The sequence below is a fragment of the Microtus oregoni genome, unplaced genomic scaffold (genome assembly GCF_018167655.1).
Source record: "Microtus oregoni isolate MIOR12 unplaced genomic scaffold, Mior012 000162F_ref0000463, whole genome shotgun sequence".
Lineage (NCBI taxonomy): Eukaryota > Metazoa > Chordata > Mammalia > Rodentia > Cricetidae > Microtus > Microtus oregoni.
The window spans coordinates 954,480-973,540 of NW_024544817.1; the positions used below are offsets into that span (position 1 = coordinate 954,480).

General features: G+C 51.1%; 1 protein-coding gene across 4 annotated transcripts in view; it reads right to left on the minus strand.

Moving 5' to 3' along the window:
• The window catches only part of Tmem44 (transmembrane protein 44), a 33,360-nt gene extending 15,325 nt beyond the window's left edge, over nt 1-18,035 (minus strand). For 2 of the 4 annotated variants that reach the window (XM_041647180.1, XM_041647179.1), the window contains exons 1-8: nt 17,821-18,035; nt 15,491-15,617; nt 13,385-13,478; nt 11,664-11,830; nt 11,409-11,495; nt 8,543-8,713; nt 7,197-7,340; nt 4,514-4,618 (exon numbers count right to left, since the gene is read on the minus strand). In XM_041647180.1, coding sequence (XP_041503114.1) covers nt 4,514-4,618; nt 7,197-7,340; nt 8,543-8,713; nt 11,409-11,495; nt 11,664-11,830; nt 13,385-13,478; nt 15,491-15,617; nt 17,821-17,957 — 1,032 coding nt within the window. In that variant the 5' untranslated portion in view covers nt 17,958-18,035. Of the gene's footprint in view, nt 1-4,513; nt 4,619-7,196; nt 7,341-8,542; nt 8,714-11,408; nt 11,496-11,663; nt 11,831-13,384; nt 13,479-15,490; nt 15,618-17,444 lie in introns of all 4 variants that reach the window. The other 2 variants (XM_041647182.1, XM_041647181.1) reach the window with 2 other exon arrangements.
• Between the last annotated feature and the right edge of the window lie 1,026 nt (nt 18,036-19,061).

The following is a 19,061-nucleotide window of genomic DNA, read 5'->3' on the forward strand; positions in this document are numbered from 1 at the left end:
TGGATCCCAACACCTACATGGGGCTCACCACTACCCCATAACTCCAGCTCCAGGGGATCTGACACTCTCTTCTGACCTCATGGGCTACTGCACACATGTGATGTGTACACGTACCTCAGATGCGCACACACACACACACACACACACACACACTAATGAATACATCTTAAGAAATGTAAGTTACATTTGTAAAAGAACTTTCCTACCTGGTATGTGGGCACACACCTACAACCACAGTGCCTGAAGTAGGAGAAGCTGAATTTCAGGACAGCTTCCCGATAGAGCTGTCACAAATAAATAAACAACAACCAAACCAACAAAACCTCAAGCAAACCAAAAGCAAAGCAAAAAAACCCTTATGGTTGCTGGTTAGATGGCAGGGTGGGACAGACATGGCAACAGAGGAGAGCCAGTGGACAGCTGTTTGCCGTAAGAAGCCCCTCCCTTCTTTGAGACACTCCCTGTGTGCGTCCCGGGTTGCTGACACATGGCCCAGGCATTATTTTGTTTTGTTTCTGCAGAGTTTCATTATACCCTGGGTCTTGAACTCACTGTGTGCCCAGGTTGACTCTGAACTCGGAGCAATCCTCTACCTCACCTCTCCAGTACGGGACTACAGGTGTCATTAGCTATTCTAACAGAAGCATTTGCAGGACTGTCAAATGGGCTGGGCAGGAAGGGGATGGAGCGAGGGGAAGAGAGAGGGGACTCTGGGGCTTGAGCCACCACACAGATGGGGATACTACTTCCCGTGATGCAGAAGGAGCCCACCTGGGCAGGGAAGGCCTGAGCTGGGTGTGGATATAGTAAGTATGAGATGCCATGTGGGGCTGTGACCAGAAGAGGCATCTGGGACCGGAAGTAAGGGGAAAGGAACAGATGCTTCCCGGGAGTCAGCATGAGCTAGGAGTGGGCAGTGGAACTGGAGTCTGCCATGGGGGAGCACTCCCCGACAGGGTCGAGACAGTCCCACTCTAAGGGCAAGCTAACCATGAGTGGGTGCGAAGGGCAGAAAACGGGGTTGGGGCCAGAGAGTCAGCAGCAGAGGCAACTAAGTCCCAGACAGAAACGACTGAGAACTCAGCAGCTCGGAAGTCACTGGTGAGCAGGCCAAGGAATCTGAGAAGAGTGGGATGAGGGGATGAACTTCCCGTCACTCCTTTCCCAGCCCTCTCCCTCTTAAAGACCCAGAAAACAGGCCAGAGCCCTGCAGCCCCTTCCCCAACCTTACTTACGGCCCTCTGCTTTTCCATGGCCTCCAGCCTTAGCCCAAAGCCTCACCACTCTTCTCGAGACTTACAGTGACCCCTGTGGACCAGCCGCTGCTAGTCATCTCTCTGCCTATCTGCCACCTAAGGATGGTTCAGACAGGCATGGGTGACCTTGATTTTAGACCCACAGTCTTCCCAGGTGTCACTACTCTTAGAATGACATCGGGACACCACACCTGGTGATCTGACTTCCGTCTCCTCTCCGGCTTTCATATACAATGCATTCTGGAAGGGACCAAAACATGTCTCTTTGGCATATGGATTATTTTAAGTTAAGGGCAAGTAAAAACCAGGAGAAAGTCTTTGCCATCTCATAATTGCCTAGAAAGCACAGTCATCCCTCAAAATGGTGACTCCTTCCAGGACTGTTATGGACACTGGAACTCGGGGTGCTCAAGTCCCTTATGTGGATGGTGCTGGATTTGCAAGAGCTCTGTCAGTTCAAGGTCAGTCTGGTCTATGTAGCAAGGCCAGTCTGGTCTACGTAGCTTCATCATAAGCTAAGAACCCATCTCAAGGGGGAGGAAAGAATCAAAATAACAACGACAACAAAAACCTAACACAAAAGCAAAACAGTAAGATGAAGACCAGCAGCTCCAAATGAGCCAAAGCCCTTAATGTAAGACCTAAAGCTCTGAAATCCTTAGAGGAAAAGTGGGCAAAGACTTCAGGATCCACGCACAGGCATGGATATTCTGAATAGGATTCCAGTCACTGAGGAGATGGTAAATGGAACCTTATGAAATTAAAAAGCTTTTGAACTGCAATGGAAATAGTTCATCAAATAAAGAGACAGCCCACTGGAGGGGAGAAAAATCTTTGCCAACGGACATTACTTTCTGGACTATATAATAATAATGCTGACAATCTATACATCAGGCATTAACATCTGGAATATACAAAGGAGTGAAAAAACTAAACAATAAGAAACCAATCAACTCAGTCAATAAATATTCTAATGAAATGTACAGTCCACAAAAGATGAAATATAAGTGATCAATAAACATACAAAAAAGTATTCAACCTCACTATCCACCAGAGAATCCTTAATTTAAAATTACAATGAAAATGTATATCACCCCAGTCAGAATGGCAGTCATTAAGAAAACAAGCAACAGGTCTGGAAAGATGATCAGGGGCTAAGAGCACATGCTGCCTTCTGGAGGATCCGAGTTCAGATCCCAACCCCTCCGCACATCATATAGCTCACAACTGCCTGTAATTCCAGTTCCAATGTCCTCTTCTGGCCTACACACACACACACACACACACACACACACACACACACACACACAGAAACAGAGAAACAGACAGAGAGAGAGAATGAAAAGAGAAACAACAAACACCGACAAAGACACAGACAAAGGGACCCTTCCCCATTTACTGGTGGCAATACAAACTAGCCGAGCCATTAGGAAGTCAGTATGGCGAAGTCTCACAAAACTAAACACAGATCCAGCACAGGGCCCAGCTAGCACTCCGGGATGCGCCTGAGGGACCTCTCCTAGTCAAGGTGTCACAGAGACACCCACACATCAGTGCTTACTGTGCTACTATGTGCAGTACCTAAGCTGTGGGACCAACCCAGGTATCCAACCGAAGAATAAAGACAGTGTAGCTTACATACGCAATGGAGTGGGCTTAAAGAAAAAACACTGCCAGGTCATTTGCAGGAAAATAGATTCGACTCCAGAGAGTCACACTAAGAGAATTAAATCAGTCTCAGGAAGGTAAATTATTACATGCTTTCTCTCATGTGTGGTCCCTTATCTTAAGTCAGACATGGTTATGTAAGTGTCTACGACATGGGCACAGGAGGAAAGCTGACTGTGGTGGGTTGATAGGAAAGGCCCTCAGAGGCCCTCATGTGTTTGAATGCTTGGCCCACAGGGAGTGGCACTATTAGGAGGTGTGGCCTTGTGGAATAGGGGTAGCGTTGTTGGAAGCAGTGTGCCACTGCGGAAGAGGGCTTTGAGATCTTATAAAGTCAAGTCTGGCCAGTAGGACAGAGACTCTTGCTGCCTTTGGACCAAGATGTAGAACTTTCATCTCCTTCTCCAGCCGCATGTCTGCCTGCACACAGCCATGCCCCATCATGGTGATAATGGAATGAACCTCGGAACTATAAGCCACCCAGTTAAATCTTTCCATTTGTAAGAGTTGCCGTGGTCATGGTGTCTCTCCACAGCAACAGAAACCCTAATTAAGACACTGCCCAGTAAAACAGAGAGAACTAAAGGGAAGGGGGAGCGGGGAGGAGGCAGAAAGAAGAGTCCGGAAGCAGGAGGTGGCGTGATGGCTAATATTGAGTGTCAGCTTGACAGGACCTGGGTACCAGCCCCTTGGTGATCATGTGGAGAGCAAGTCAGTTAGTGGGAAGATCCATCCTAGGAGCGGACAGCACTAGTCCCAGGACTGGGTCCTGAAGCTGCAAACAGCAACCATCCCTTCCTGCTTCCTGTCTGCGGATGCCATGTGACCAGTCGCCTGAGTCGCTCCACGACTGTGAGCCCAAGTCACCCCCAGCTCCCTGAAGTGGTTTGTCTTTGTCTTAGCAATGTATCAAACACTAATACACGAGGTGGGGAACATGCATACATATACCATGTGTCAGCATACATACAGTGTGCACTGGTGTGAAAATATCTTTGGGTAATAAGGAGCTGTCTGTGATGGATAGATACAATGAAAAACCACTTAAGTAAATAAAAGCTGCAATCTTCAAAAGAGGCCGGCTATACATTTCCTTTCTGCATAGCCATTCATGTTTGTAAAGGAAACACCCATTCCCACCCCGCACCCCCAGGTAAGCGACTTCCAGGCACAGCTGCCATCTGCCACCTGAGACTCTCACCGCACAAGAAGACAACACTGAGTCCCATACTCCCCTCCCTCTCCTTCCCTAACTCGCCTGCTGACCCCACAACTCTAGGCCTTTTTCCTGAGCTTGACAAGGGTTAGAAACCTCAACCATCTGGAGACTTCCTTGAGCCCCATTTTCCTTTGTAAACTCCCATGTAGAGGTAATGAATAGGTTTCTTTTTCTTTCATCTGTTCGATTTCCAGTCCTCAGTCGTGGTACCCAAGAGAGCAGAGGGAAGAGGACTTTTCCTCCCGTGGGCTCCCCTCCTCTGCAACTCTGGAGAACTCTAGATGCATCCTAGCAGCTGAAGTGCCCCCTCCCCCAGGAAGCCCTCCAGGGCTGCTCTCTCTGCTCCACCTGGATACTCAGCACCACTCACCTGTTGCACGGGCTCAATGGTCAGCTCCATGTAGCGACTGATGGCTGTCATTGTCCTCAGTGGCTTGTGGTGTCCCAGGCTGGTGAGAGGTACCCAATCTGAGTTCTTGGAAACAGAAACAGAGGGGTAACAAAGAGAAACTGTAAAGCCAGGAGGCACTTACTAAAATGATGGCCCCATTTTATTCAAAAGGGCCAGACTTGGTGATGCAAGCCCTTGATTCTGAACTCAGGGGCAGGTGAATCTCTGTGAGTTCGAGGCCAGCCTGATTCATATAGCAGGTTCTAGGCTGGCCAGGCATACACAGTGAAAACCTGTCTCAGAAAAAAGCGGCTTCCTGGAGATCTTTGTGTGCTCAGAATCCAGGAGCCAGCACAACAGGTACTGAGTACAGTCTGATTCAAAGCACTGGTTCTGACTTGATGTGACCTTGGGAAAGTTTGCTAGAGGCCACCTTGGATTTAGAGTAGGGACATCTGGTCCAGAACTCACACTCTGAGAACTCTTACTGTCAAGAGGTGTGTCTAATCCACAACTCGCCAGTCACAAAAATTTGAATGAATGTAGTCTGACCCAAGATCATGGCCTTAGTTTAAACATTGCTAGATTTATTTTTGCTTTTTTTGGTAACTTGATTGTGTAATTCTCAGGCATGAGCTTTTTTTTTTTTTTGTTAGTTTTGTTTTGTTTGTTTTTTCTTGTTTTGTTTTCGTTTTTTCGAGATAGGGTTTCTCTGTAGCTTTAGAGCCTGTCCTGGAACTAGCTCTTGTAGACCAGGTTGGCCTCAAACTCACAGAGATCCGCCTGCCTCTGCCTCCCGAGTGCTGGGATTAAAGGCGTGCGCCACCACCGCCTGGCTGTCAGGCGTGAACTGTGTGGATGACAACAGTGGGTGACAATGTCCAAACATTGGATATACCTACAGGGACCATGGCAGATACCCAAAGGGTTCTCCTTGTCTGCTCAGAGTCACACAGTCGTCTGTACTGCGAGCTCCCTGCAGAGGAACAACTTTAGCACAGTTGCCAGAGTGAAGGAAATAAGTGTCCCCTGGGCCCTCCTGCAAACTCACAGCCCAAACACCCCACTCACTCTTTGCTATATGCATACCAGTCCCTTCTGTTTTGTCAGCTCACGCTACACTATTGAGCCTAGAATGTTCCAGGGAGCAGTTTTACTTTTTAATTTTTCACTCACCCCCTCTGTCCCCATTTCCTAGTCTTTTTGGTAAAGGAATCCCAGCCTCCTTCATGTCCGTGCTCTGTAAAAGGGACCTGAAGTGCTGAGGAGCCATGCAGCAGGTGAGACTAATGGGGGATGCCCTTCTGCATGCTGTGAATATGTCTTATTACCATTGGTTAACAAAGAAACTGATTTGATCAATAGCCAGGCAGAATAGAGCCAGGCAGGAAATCCAAGCAGAGATACAGGGAAAAAGAAGGTGGGGTTGGGGAGAAGCCCTGGAGGGGGAACAACATGCCACGGGGCATGCGGTGATACACAGATTAATAGAAATGGGTTAAATGTAAGAGCTAGCTAGTAATAAGCCTGAGCTAAACAAGGCCAGTTTGTAAGCCTCTGAGTGGCTATTCAGGAATTGGTGGGTGGGAGAGAAACCTCCATTTACATGACACCACTTTAGTCCCCCCAAATTAGTAAAAGGGAGCTGCTTATCTTCATACAAGCTTCCACAATGGGTCTTTTGATGAGGACAGATTGCCTCAGTTAGAGTCACCAGTCTGAATCAAGCAGAAAGAGACAGGAGGCCTGGGTTCAGGGCAGAGTTTGTGTAATGGGCAGAAGGCTCTGGTCAGCCCTAACACCGCAACACCAAGGAGACAAACACATGCCTCCGACATATCGATTCTCACTCGTGGTAGATTATAGCATAAATGCTGGGCATTATCACAAGTAACACTTCCCCAGAAGAGCATTTAGCAAAACCAGCCTCCAAGCAGGGACAGTTAAACTGCAGTGGCCTCAAATACAAATGAGTCCTTGTGCCCTGGGCCAGTTTTCCAGAAATAGTACCACACAGATACGCAAAGGTGGGAACGAACATTTGCTATGCTCCGGGATTGTCAGGAGGTGGCAATGACATCAAAGATCCATGGGAACGTGGGAAGGCGATTTTATGGGCAAAGAGTGGGAAAGCCCAACCTGTTGTAAAATAAAGACACTGACGTAGGCAGTATGTGGATTACTGAATAACACAAGGGACTCTGATTATCCAGCTACGCAGCTGAGAGAATGCCTTGTGGAACTCAAAGCGAAACAACCAAAAACAAAAACAAACAACAAAAAAAACCCAAAACCACAAACAATAACAACAACAAAAAAACACTAAAAGAATTTTTGGACCTGGGAAATTGGAGGATCGTGTGAGCTTTGGATATAAAAAGTAGAGTTTTTTTAAAGACCTAGCATAGAGCCGGGTGGTGGTGCAGGCCTTTGATCTCAGCACTCGGGAAGCAGAGGCAGGCAGATCTCTGAGTTCGAGGCCAGCCTGGTCTACAGAGCTAGTTCCAGGACAGGCTCCAAAGCAACACAGAGAAACCCCGTCTCGAAAAACCAAACCAAATCAAACCAAACCAATACAAAAACCTAGCATGGATGGTCCCAGGTTCCTAGTACTTCTCGCCTCTGCGCACCCAGTCTGCAAACCATTTCTACCCAGAGAGACCTTGTCTTCGATCCCGGCCTCCTGATTGTCTTCTTTCTCTGTGCATGTCAAAAGGGCTTGTGTGTCGGGGCCCTCTCTGGCTTCGGCAGCAAACCCGAAGGCTCGCCTCATCTTGCTCTTGATCACACAGGACAGAAAGATGATCTGAGATGCGGAAGTTAAGGTAGACTGAAGCAGAAGCAGAGACTGTCACACCCTGCTGCCCCCAGCAGCCTACCCTGGTCCCTCCCTGAAACCATCCTGTCCCAGACAGTCAGAGTACATCTTGAAGTCAGAGCCTGATCAGTTTTTCCTTATCTTTCAGTTCCCTGATAAAGGCTTGTGACACCGAAACATTCAGAGAACATCTTTCCTCAGGCCCTGCCTTATAGTGATAGCACACATGGTGGGGGAAGACACATGCGGTGTACATGAAATCAGAGGCTTATTTGAGAGGAGAGCCAAAGTGGACCTACAAGGATGCCTGGAGTCCTTAGAAGGGAAGACATGCAGAGATACGAGAAAGAAGACAGGCCATAGACAGACAGCCGCTGAAGACAGACAGCCGCTGGAGGCAATGCTAGATGTGGCGACACCTGCCTGTCGCAACACTCCCAAGGCTGAAGCCGGAGGATCTGAATTCAAGGCTAGCCTTAGCTATGTACCAAGAACTTGTCTCATAAAGGAAAAACAATATAAATTTGCAGCTAAAGAATTCTGGAGGTCACAGGTCAGAAGGCACGAGGCCTGCTTTGATCTTGGACTTCTGGGTAATTTCCACTCTCCCACTGCCACCACCGCAGGATCCCATTCAGAAGCTGTCAGCACCTCCAACGGCCTCCTCCAGCCACCAACTCAGCTTCCCTTACCCTTGAAAACACGCACGCAAGGTCACCTGGTGACAGCACATCACGCAGCACCAATGGGGCCCCAGGAGCTGAGTGGGCTCAGCAGCCACCGACCAAAGGCAGCATTTGTCACCTCTGAGTTCTGCAGTGGCAGGATAGAACAGCGCAGAGAGCAGAATGAGCCCGTGCAGGAGGCCAGCCCACAGGACCCCTCAGAAGGGTCTGACAGGAGAGGAGAAACAGGCTCCTTCTCCGAGAGGGCAGGATCCCTGGAGAGATGCTGGGGAAAAGCAGAACTGAACCTGGAGCTGTGTCCTTTGACCCCCAAGACTCAGAGCTCTTGAATGTCAAGGTCACTGCAGTGGTGTCCACCTGTTTCAGGCGACAATTCACTCACCGGACTGCTGGGCCAGCATGCTACCCAGCAAGACCAAAAGAGGGCATGGCAGATGGGAGGTAGGACAAGGCCGCTGGCTGCAGGCAATCCAGCCTCCACAGCCATGAGGCCTGGGTGGATACAGCAAGGTCCAGCGCAGCTCGGCCCAGGGAAATCAGGAACCAGGGTGTGGCCTGGAGGAGGTACTCAGGGTGCCGGTCATGGGCCACGATGGCCGAGGCGTAGAGGAGGCCAGCCAGAGCTGACAGGAACCGAGTCCACAGGTGAATGTAGGAGAATGACTTGCCCCGACACTGCAGAGAGAGGAGGGACTGATCAGGAGGACACTGGATCCTGAGACCCCTGCTCTCGACAGCAGATGGTGAGCCCTCTACGAGCGGCTGCTCACAAAGGGTGCTCCACCCGCTAGGCATCTACTCTGCAAGCTTCTGCCTTTGCCTGACAAACTCCTACTCTTTCCTCAGAATCTGGATTAGTCCTAACGCTGGAAACCTTCCTTACTGTTTCCACCCTATGGGGCATCGGTTCTCTTCTGGACCGCATCACACCAGGCAAGTCCCTCGGACATGGAGGGATGCAAGACTTTACACATTCAGAGTGCTCCTGGGGGCAGACCAGCGACCCTCCCATTTCAATGCTCAACTCCTGCCAGTGGGAGGGAACATGGGAATGCCAGCTGAGAAAAATGAGGGAGCCCGAGTTATAACAAAGCCATGCCCCAGCTTGTCCCCTGGGGAACCACACCAAACAGGAGGATCAAGGGAATGAGAGATGACATCCTGAAAGCTGCGAAGCCAAGGGGACACTCTGGGATAACTAACAGTGGAGATATTGGCTCACTAAACAGGGACATATACAACATTTATGTAAGGAGTCTCTGTAGGTATACAGTCGCTTTACAGCCAGTGGCTCAGCAGGTAAAAACACCTGCTGCTGACAACTTAGGTTGGATCCCTGGAACCCACATCGTAGGAAGAAAGAAGCGACTCCGGCAAGCTGTTCTGTGCTCATAACACCTGAGCCAGGGTACACATGTGCCAAACCTCCAACCCCCGGATAAATAAATATTTAAAAGTCACTTTATGTATACATTTATACATGCATACAAAAGACTACATACTAAACCACAAATATATTAAAGTTTATATCTATGCTGATTTCCTTGTTAGGTGACGATATTTAGAACTATTTAGGTGTTGGCTAAGGAATGGAACAAATTTCAGGAGAAGGGTGTATTTTGGCTGACTTTTCTCTCATTTTTTGTTTTAAATCCCCCAAAGAATGCTCAGATGAGCTGGGAGGTAGCTCAGTGGTAGAATGATTGCCTAGTATATGTGAGGTCCTGGGTCAAAAGCTCAGCACTGCACAAACAGAAACTGCCAGGAGGGCACACAGGCTGTATCTCAGCCAGCTCTCTTCCCAGCTTCTCCTCTGGCTGCCATCTGCGGAAGGCCAGTGAATAGAGAGGCCCAGCCAAGCACCCCTCTGTGGAGTCCCCGGGTGTGAGGGTGGGCCTGGTCTTTGGCTCCACAGCCTAAGGGTAATCACGCCTTTTTGTATGGTTCCTTCCCACAACACCCTGGTGTTTCTCATAGCCGTTAAAGGTCTGTGAGGTCCCCAACCTGACTACCCCGCTGCAGTTCTCAGGGAACTAGAACAGGTAGTCATGATACTGCGCTTGCTCCCTGGAAGGTGTCCCTACCTTGTGATGGCCCACCCCCTTCCTGGAGACTCTCACAGGTGGCTGTGGTCAGTCTGGGAAGCTCTGGAGCCGGGACTCCCGGACTCCAAGGCCTCGAGGCACAGCTGGGCTCTTTATGCACACAGTTCCAATCTGCTGCCTCCACGCCCTGCTCTTCTGGACTAAAGCATGGCACTCCCAGCAAAGTGGCTCTCGGCAGACCAAACGACAGGCCCATTTCACTCTCGGGTGTCAGGGCCCACGCTGGTCCTGCCACGGAGGCAGAAACACGACAGCAGGATCTTCCACAGAGAAAGCCTGGCAGGGTGGTTTCTATACCATTCCCAAAGCTCACTCAGGCACTGCCCTATGTGGTGGCTTTTCCGTGCCCTCTGCCATGGACAGACAGCCCCTTCTCGGTGTCTGCCTCCGCCAGCCCCCCCCCCCCCCCCCTTGCCTTTGCAAACCTCTAAACTGTAATGGTTTCTACCAGCACTCAGTCAGCACAGGGGCCTTCGCCTGTTCCCCAAACCAAACACTGTTTCCACTGTTTGGAGAGCAGGGAGACCCCTCACTGTCCCAGCTGAGTCTCCACAGGATTGAGAGCTCCCCAAAGACAAATCCCATTTGACCTCAACAGGCCTAGCCGGTAAATCTTCCCACGACCCAGACGTTTGGAAATTCTGCCAATGCTGTGTTGAACTTCCGTGCCTTCCTTGTGTTGTTGTGAGACTCTAATCTGTCCCACCCCTGAGACCTTTTCCTGCTCTACTTTCCTGGGCTACAGGAAGTAGGGAGAAGCAACTCAGACTTCCTGGAAAGTTTCTGTAGGTCCCAGGACTCCACTGTTCAGCCATGGCCCTTCAGACCCACACCGACGCACATGGACACACATGTACGCGCAACACACACACACCTACACACACGGACACACATGCACGCACACACACACACCTACACACACGGACACACATGCACGCACACACACACACCTACACACAGGGACACACATGCACGCACGCACACACACCTACGGACATGCATGCACGCACACACACACCTACACACACGGACACACATGCACGCACACACACACCTACACACACGGACACACATGCATGCACACACACACCTACGGACACGCATGCACGTGCACACACATACACACCCCACTGCCGTCACACTCTAGCTCCTCAGAAAAACATAAGCACAAGTGTGCCCCACACAGGGACATCACACCCCCAGAATCTCCTGATGCCCCGAGACTGGTCACATGACCCATAACCCCAGCCCCACCCCAGGCTCACGATATTGGAGAATGGTGGGATCCGGGATGCCCAGGAGCCAAAGGCAGCGATGCCACCCAGCAGGTAGCCGAAGACTTCCGGGTTTTCCTGCAAGAAGGGATGTGTAGAGACTGTACTTATGCCCCAAGTGGCAACAAGCCCAATATGATATCCAATGTCAAATGTCAAGAGCGCTCACCCTCTCCCAGGGCACCAAGTAGATGCACAAGGAGGGAAGTGACCTATACCACTCCATCTTCCTATGCTCAGCCTTACCTGTAGCAGGCTTCCCAGCAGCCTCCGCTGTGGCCCTCCGACTGGGGCTGAAGCCTTGGGCACAGCAGCCCAGATCACCCAGCCTGGACCCAGGCACAGAGGCAGAGCCAGGGCAAACACACTGGCTCTCAGATGCCTTCTTCTCTTCCTCTCTCTGCTGCTCCGACCTGCAAAAAACATCAGAAACCCCGCCCCCTCCATGATGCTCCTGGACCATTGAATTCACCAGATGGCTGGTGTGGGAGGAGCTGGGGTAGACTCTACCTCCCCTCCTGTGTCTTGCTATGGCAGATCGTGACCTCCTTCAAAGCTCTGGGGTCAAGTTCTCTTTCAGAAACTGCCTCCACCCACGGTGCCTACTGCTTGTCTTCCTCGGAGGGAAGCTTTGAATGCTGGTATCCATGCAGACAGTCGCAACTCTCTTAGAACAGCATCCTAGTGACCATGTCCCTACAGTTACACCTCTCCTAGAACAGCATCTTAGTGACCATGTCCCCACAGTTACACCCCTCCTAGAACAGCATCCCAGTGACCATGTCCCTACAGTTACACCCCTCCTAGAACAGCATCCTAGTGACCATGTCCCTACAGTCGTACCTCTCCTAGAACAGCATCCCAGTAACCATGTCCCTACAGTTACACCTCTCCTAGAACAGCATCCCAGTGACCATGTCCCTACAGTTACACCTCTCCTAGAACAGCATCCCAGTGACCATGTCCCTACAGTTACAGGTCTCCTAGAACAGCATCCCAGTGACCATGTCCCTACAGTTACACCTCTCCTAGAACAGCATCCTAGTGACCATGTCCCTACAGTTACAGGTCTCCTAGAACAGCATCCCAGTGACCATGTCCCTACAGTTACAGGTCTCCTAGAACAGCATCCTAGTGACCATGTCCCTACAGTTACAGGTCTCCTAGAACAGCATCCTAGTGACCATGTCCCTACAGTTACAGGTCTCCTAGAACAGCATCCTAGTGACCATGTCCCTACAGTTACACCTCTCCTAGAACAGCATCCCAGTGACCATGTCCCTACAGTTACAGGTCTCCTAGAACAGCATCCTAGTGACCATGTCCCTACAGTCACAACTCTCCTAGAACAGCATCCTACAGGTGAGTAAGAGACTGTGTGTCCAGCCACCTCCTCCAATGAGAGGACATTCGTGGAACATACGACACACACTCTTCTGGGCATTTTAAAGAATATTTCTCTTCTGAACTACATGGACTGGGTTGACCCACTGATGTGACCATCCTGCCTTTGGACAAGAGTCTAAGATCACCTCTCTCTTCTCAGGAACCCCAGTCCTACGTACTCAGGGATGTTCACCCCATCTCGGTCCCTCCAGCCCTGCTCTTGCTGAAGTGATCCATGCCTGTTTCTGCCATCCATTTCCAGAAACTGTGTGGCTTGGCTTGGTCAGCCAGTCGTGCACATTGTCCCCTGAAGCCATGTGCCACCACTGCTCCTGGCCTTGGCCCACTGTGGTCTGCTTGCCTGTGCCTGCCACCAGTCCTGGTGTCACCTGCTTTCCCATAGGTCTGTCCCCTAGACGCCAGCTACAGTGACTGTTGAGGGTCCCATCTTTCTCACCTGGCTGAGGTCAGGGACCTCGTTTCTCTGTCTGGCTCAGGGTGTGGTAAGGAACAGGTACTGAGCGAATGGACAAACAGAAGAAGAATGTAGACAGATGGGATGGCTGCGTACGCACACTCACCAGACTTTGACTTGGATTTGGATCCACAGACTGGGAAGAGGATGGACATAAAATTCCCAAAGTCGACAACTGCTAGGTAGGCTCCCGTGAACACCTGGAAGCAAATGGAGACGGAGTCTGGTCAATCCAGAGTCATCCTGCAGACACCACAGCACCGCCACCCTGGGATGCCCTCCACCACGTGGGTTACACTGGGGCGTGTCTGTGGCATGGGTAGCTTTTGCTGTGGAGCTATATACCAGACATGGAAACACTCTGAGCCTCAGTTTCCCCATCTGTAAAACCGGCATACAACCAGGCCTCCCTCAATGACTACCATGTAGATTTCTGGAAACAATTCATGGCAAGCTTTTGGACTGGGACTCAGAGAAAGTCAACGGTACCAGAGACAAGACCATCACCAGTGGAAAGAGTGTACATTGTGGCTTTGGAATCCTGGCCCGGGTACGCACTAAAGGGTGGCCTTACAGATGATTCTCTGTGCCTCAGTTTCCACATCTGTAGCAGATGAATGATTTCGGGACCCATATCATTGGACAGTTTCGGGACTATATGAATTAACACGCAAGGGAAGCTTAGCACCAAGATGCAGTTAAATATTTAACAAACTCCAGCCAGCCATCCCTTTTGGGCACAAGCAGAACCTCATTTTATCCCACAAGCCAACAGGAAAGGGAGTCTGGTCCAAAGCCATCAGGGTACTGTCCTCAGCAGCTCAAACCTCCAAGCCAGTGTCCTGACCACTAGGCTGCCCTTCTTTATCCCTGCCTGGGTGGCCACAAAAGTCAAATCCTGAGTTCCTTGCAGTGGGGCTCAAAAAAAAATATTCTTTGGGATATGTGTTTAGGGCTAGAAGCCTTTATCTGAGGTCCTACACTTTGGGGAAACCAGAAACTGCTTTTCCCTGTGCCAAATCCTACATCACAGCCTGGGGAAGGACTTGGCTGCCATTGCCGGGTCTCAGCCCTGCCGACAGTAGCGACAATGAGAACTAGTTGAACATCCACTATGAGCTGTGTACAGTGTCAATACAGCAGTGAGCAAGTCCCTGCTCTGGTGACTGGAATGAGAGTGACCTCCACAGACTCCTATCTTCGAATCCCTGGTCCCCAGTTGGTGGAACTGTTTGGGAAGGACTAGGAGGTGTGGCCTTGTTAGAGGAGGTGTGTCACGGGGAGGGGGGAGTTCAAAAGAATGACACCCTTCCCAGTGTCTCTTTCTTCTACTTGAAGACCAAGATGTGAGCTCTCAGCTGTTCCTGCCACCATGCCTCTGCGCTGCTATCGTGAGCCCTACACCCCCTAAAACCATAAGCCCCATTAAGGGCTTTCTTTCATATATGGCCTGGGTCATGGCCTTTTGTTGCAGCAATTGGAAGCTAACTAAGACACGTAAGCTGAGAAACACAGCAGGAGAAGGGAGTTTGGAGCACTTTAGAGAGAGATGTGCCACAATTTTAAACATGGGGAGGCCTTTTTTGACTTTATGTTTTATGTGTGTGTGTGTGTGTGTGTGTGTGTGTGTGTGTGTACAGGCACACTAGGAGCCATGGAATCCCCTGGAGCTGGAGCTCACACGGGTATAGGTAACCTGGCACAGGTACTGGGGACCAAACTCTAGTCCTCTGGAAGAGCATTGTGTGCTCTTACCCATGGGCACATCGCTGCAGCCCCAGGAAGCTTTGCTCTATCATCTATCTATCTATCTATCTATCTATCTATCTATCTATCTATCTATCTATTTTTGGTTTTTCGAGACAGGGTTTCTCTGTAGCTTTTGGTTCCTGTCCTGGAACTAGCTCTTGAAGACTAGGCTGGCCTCAAACTCACAGAGAGCTGCCTGCCTCTGCCTCCAGAGTGCTGAGATTAAAGATGTGTGCCACCGCTGTCCAGTGGAAGCTTTGCTTTAAAAGGTGACTTTAAACAAATGCTTGAGGGAGGTGATGATGAGCCGTGTGGACACAGAGGGAGAGAGAGGTGGGGAGCTTGAGAAAACAGAAAAGACAAGGTACAGGTTCCGAGAGGAAACTGCTCTGCATGCTGAGGGGAAAGACAGGTTTGTGTGGCTGCCACAGAGAAACAGAAGCCATGCTTGTGCTAGGCATACCTGGATCGTGAGCTGTCTGGCTAGAATGGCCCCCACCATGTCACACAGACTGGTCAGGAGGCAGAAGGCAGCACACAGTGTTGACTGGTCCCGGCCACATTTTTTTGTGCATCTCAGGTAGAGAATCCTGGGGTAAGAGGGCCAGAGAGGACATCTTAGAAAAGGCAGCTATGACCTCTGTTCTATGAAGCACCGGCTCCTCCGATGCCCTGGAGTATCACATGTTTCTGGATTCAGTCTACAGGTGGGGAAGAAAAGACCAGAAGGAGAACCACGAGGCCATCCCGGGAAACTGGAGCTCTCATTGTAGAGATACTGTCCTCTTCTACAGAAGCGGGAGACCAGCTGGGCAAGGGGCATGTAGCTCAGATTCTTCCAAGCCTTAGCATGTTCTGAGACACCTGTGGTCCTAGTACTTGGGAAGCAGAGGCAGGAGGTTTCGAGTTCGAGGTCAGCTTGCACTACATAGTAGGTCTTATCTTTAAGAAAAGATATGGGACTCCTCCAAATCAGGCTGGGTCAACAGACCGACCCCCCTTCCCTCCACAAGCTAACTGTTGGGTTTTATTTCGTGGAAGGGAAACAAAACAGGTTCTAAAAGTCACCCCCACAATACACACACACACACACACACACACACACACACACACACACACACGCCACAGCTAACTATAGCGATAATTGCCTAAATTTAAAAGGCAATTTGCTTCTTTGAAGTTAGAGTGAAATCTATCCAGTCCATCTGTGCAGTGGGTGGCAGGCTCTGCCAGCTGAGCAATTTGTGCATATTCATAAGGCTGGGAAAACAAATCGGAGTGGCAGCACGGTGCTCTGGGCCCCTCGCCCTAGCTCTCCAAATCGCTGGCTTTTCTCCCTTTAGCCCTCCCCCCACCTTCCTCACACCTGGGCCATACACAGGACAGGGCAAACTAGCAGAGGCAGAAACTTCTCTGGCAAGATCATCAATGCCGTCTCCACCACATGAAGGTTCAGATGTCTCCCTGCTGGTTATTTTATTTATTTTATTTTATTTATTTATTTAATAGCTCTGGCTTCATTCACTCAGACAGGGTGGTTGGTGTTTACTAAACTGATTAGGGTCTGAGCATTGGTCCCAAGGAACATAGTTACAGAAGGAAGGCTGTTACCCAACACCCTAAATATTTCTGGGTCTTCAGCCCCAAGCCTGAAGCTCAGAGTGTTATTACTAGAAGCCCTGGTTCCAGGGGCAAGCATGCCTAACCGTGTCAGCAGCACAGGGTGGCTGAGGAACAAAGGAGACAGTGGCGTGACAAAGGAGATGGTGCCTGCAGCATCCTCTTCCTTTGCACCCTCGACTCAGAGAGCTCAATCCCTGAAGCCTGCCTGTGTGACAGGCAGGACTATTGCCCCCTCAGTAAGCAGGCTCCTCATCCGAAAGGGCGCTAACAGAACCTGCCTTAGGGGCTGGGGCAGGCAGGAACCAAGGGCGTGAAGAAATGCACCCAGGCCGGAGTGTCTTTCCTGGACTCCAACCACTAGTTAGTGGGGCTGCAGATTCCGTGAACCACCATGGAAAGTCTGAGTGGCAGTCACCTGAGCGTTAAGGTGAGCTGGTGACAGAAGTGGGGACAGAGGGATGACACACCCTCTCCATCCTGCCTGGGTATACTTGGGTGGTACCACCCTGGAAACTACCTCTGGATTTCCGTGCAAGGGACAGGGTGGCTGAAGACCAAGAGGCTTCACTCTCAGAACTCAGGGGACAGGGACTACCTGGCCAAACTACTTCAAGGCAGACAAAAGCAAAAATTGTGGCCGGAGTCAGATCGCCTCTGCCACACCTCTTTCCAGCTTTGGGTACATTAAAACTGGAAAACATCGAGAGGCTTACTAGAGTCCCTAAGGGTGGGCGGCAGATTCAGAGCGGTAATGGAGTTTAATGACCACTTACTAAGTCCTTCGCCTGCCGTACCTCATTTAATACTCGCATCCATTCTATGAGGCATAGCCTCATTATTCACAGGAGGTCTAAAGGCTCACACCTTGCCCTCGCTCCCCGCCGGACAGCAGGGAAAGGCTGACAACAGAAGCCAATCAAAGCCGCAGCCACTGCACCACCCAGCCTCCTGCCGCTGGTTCTCAGCCCAGCTTCCCCGTGCTCGGAATTCAGAAGGCACCGCACTTCAGTCCATAGAGCAATGTCAGATCTGACCCCGGACTTGAGCTGCCTCCTGAACAGCCCCCTTTGCGCCCCTGCCCCTAGGAGTCTTAGAGGAGCCGAGGCGAGTGGCGCCCAATCTGCCCCGCGGGTGGCCCGCCACCCCTCGCGCGGGTCCCAGCCCCATTACAGCGCGTGGGCGGCGATCCAGCAGCAGGCGGCGCAGATCCACAGGCCGAAGGAGATGCAGACACGGCGGTGGGCGAAGCAGCGGTCCAGGTAGTCCCAGTTCCAGAGCGGGGACGCGGCGCCAGCCCCCTCCTCCATGGCCTGGCCGAGTGTCCCGCCGACCCCGGGAAAGTTCCGGGACCGCGCGGCTCCCCAGCCTCGCCTATTGTCGGGGTCTGCGGGGCGCAGGCCGCCCCCTAGCGGTGGAGCCGCGCGCAGCCGCCGCACAAAGGAGAACCCCGCCAGCACCCGGTCCCTTAGCGCGGTCACCCCGGTTGCCAAGCCCGACAATACTCTGGCGCTGCCAAGCGCTTGTGGTGGTGGTGGTGGGGGGGCGGGGGCGGAGGGGACTCCGAGGCTCGAGGTCACTGGTTCAAAAGGTGCAACACCGAAAGGTGGGTAGGGGACCGAGGGGGCCAGATCGCCTCCGCTTCCTCCTCTCTCTGCTGAAACTGTCAAGGGCAAGCCTTGCGCCACCCAGCCTCCTTAGACCAGCCAGGGAGGGGTTAATTTGGGAACGTGCCGCTCCCATCCAGCCGCAGTGCCACACAATTAGGTAAACGAATGTTTTTCTTTAAAGCAAACCATTAGAATATTTTCAAAGTGTCTTTTCTGGCTTCGGTAAATTCGTTTAAAGCACAGCACGATTGTCACCTCACTTTTTAGTTCCTTTTGAGGCAGGATTTTGCCTCTTAACCCAGACTAGCCTGGAGCTCACTGTGTAGCCTCCAGGTGGGCCTCCAAACTCAAAGACCTCCTGCTTCAGCCTCCCCGGATGCTGGAATTGCAGCATTTCCACAGTGATGACCACTGTTAAGCTAGGGTATCCGTGTCTCCTCCAGTTCTGTATTTTGACACTTAATCACAAAGCACACCCGAGTGGTGGTGGTGGCACAGACTTTTAATCCCAGCACTCGGGATGCAGAGGCAGGAGGATCTCTGAATTCGAGGCCAGCCTAGTTCTAGGACAGCCAGGGCTACACAGAGTAACCTTGTCTGATGCTGGCCGGTGGGGGATCCACCCTTAAATCTCTGGGGGAGCCAGAGACCCCCACTCACTGTCTTTCTAAAGTGGGAACTGTCCTCATGTCACCGTCATATCAGCAGCAAAGACCCAGGTCAGTTTGGGCTATATAGCAAAACTCTGTCAGAGGAGGGTAGTAGGGGAAAGGAGAGAGAACTATGAATCATTCTGCCTGTCAG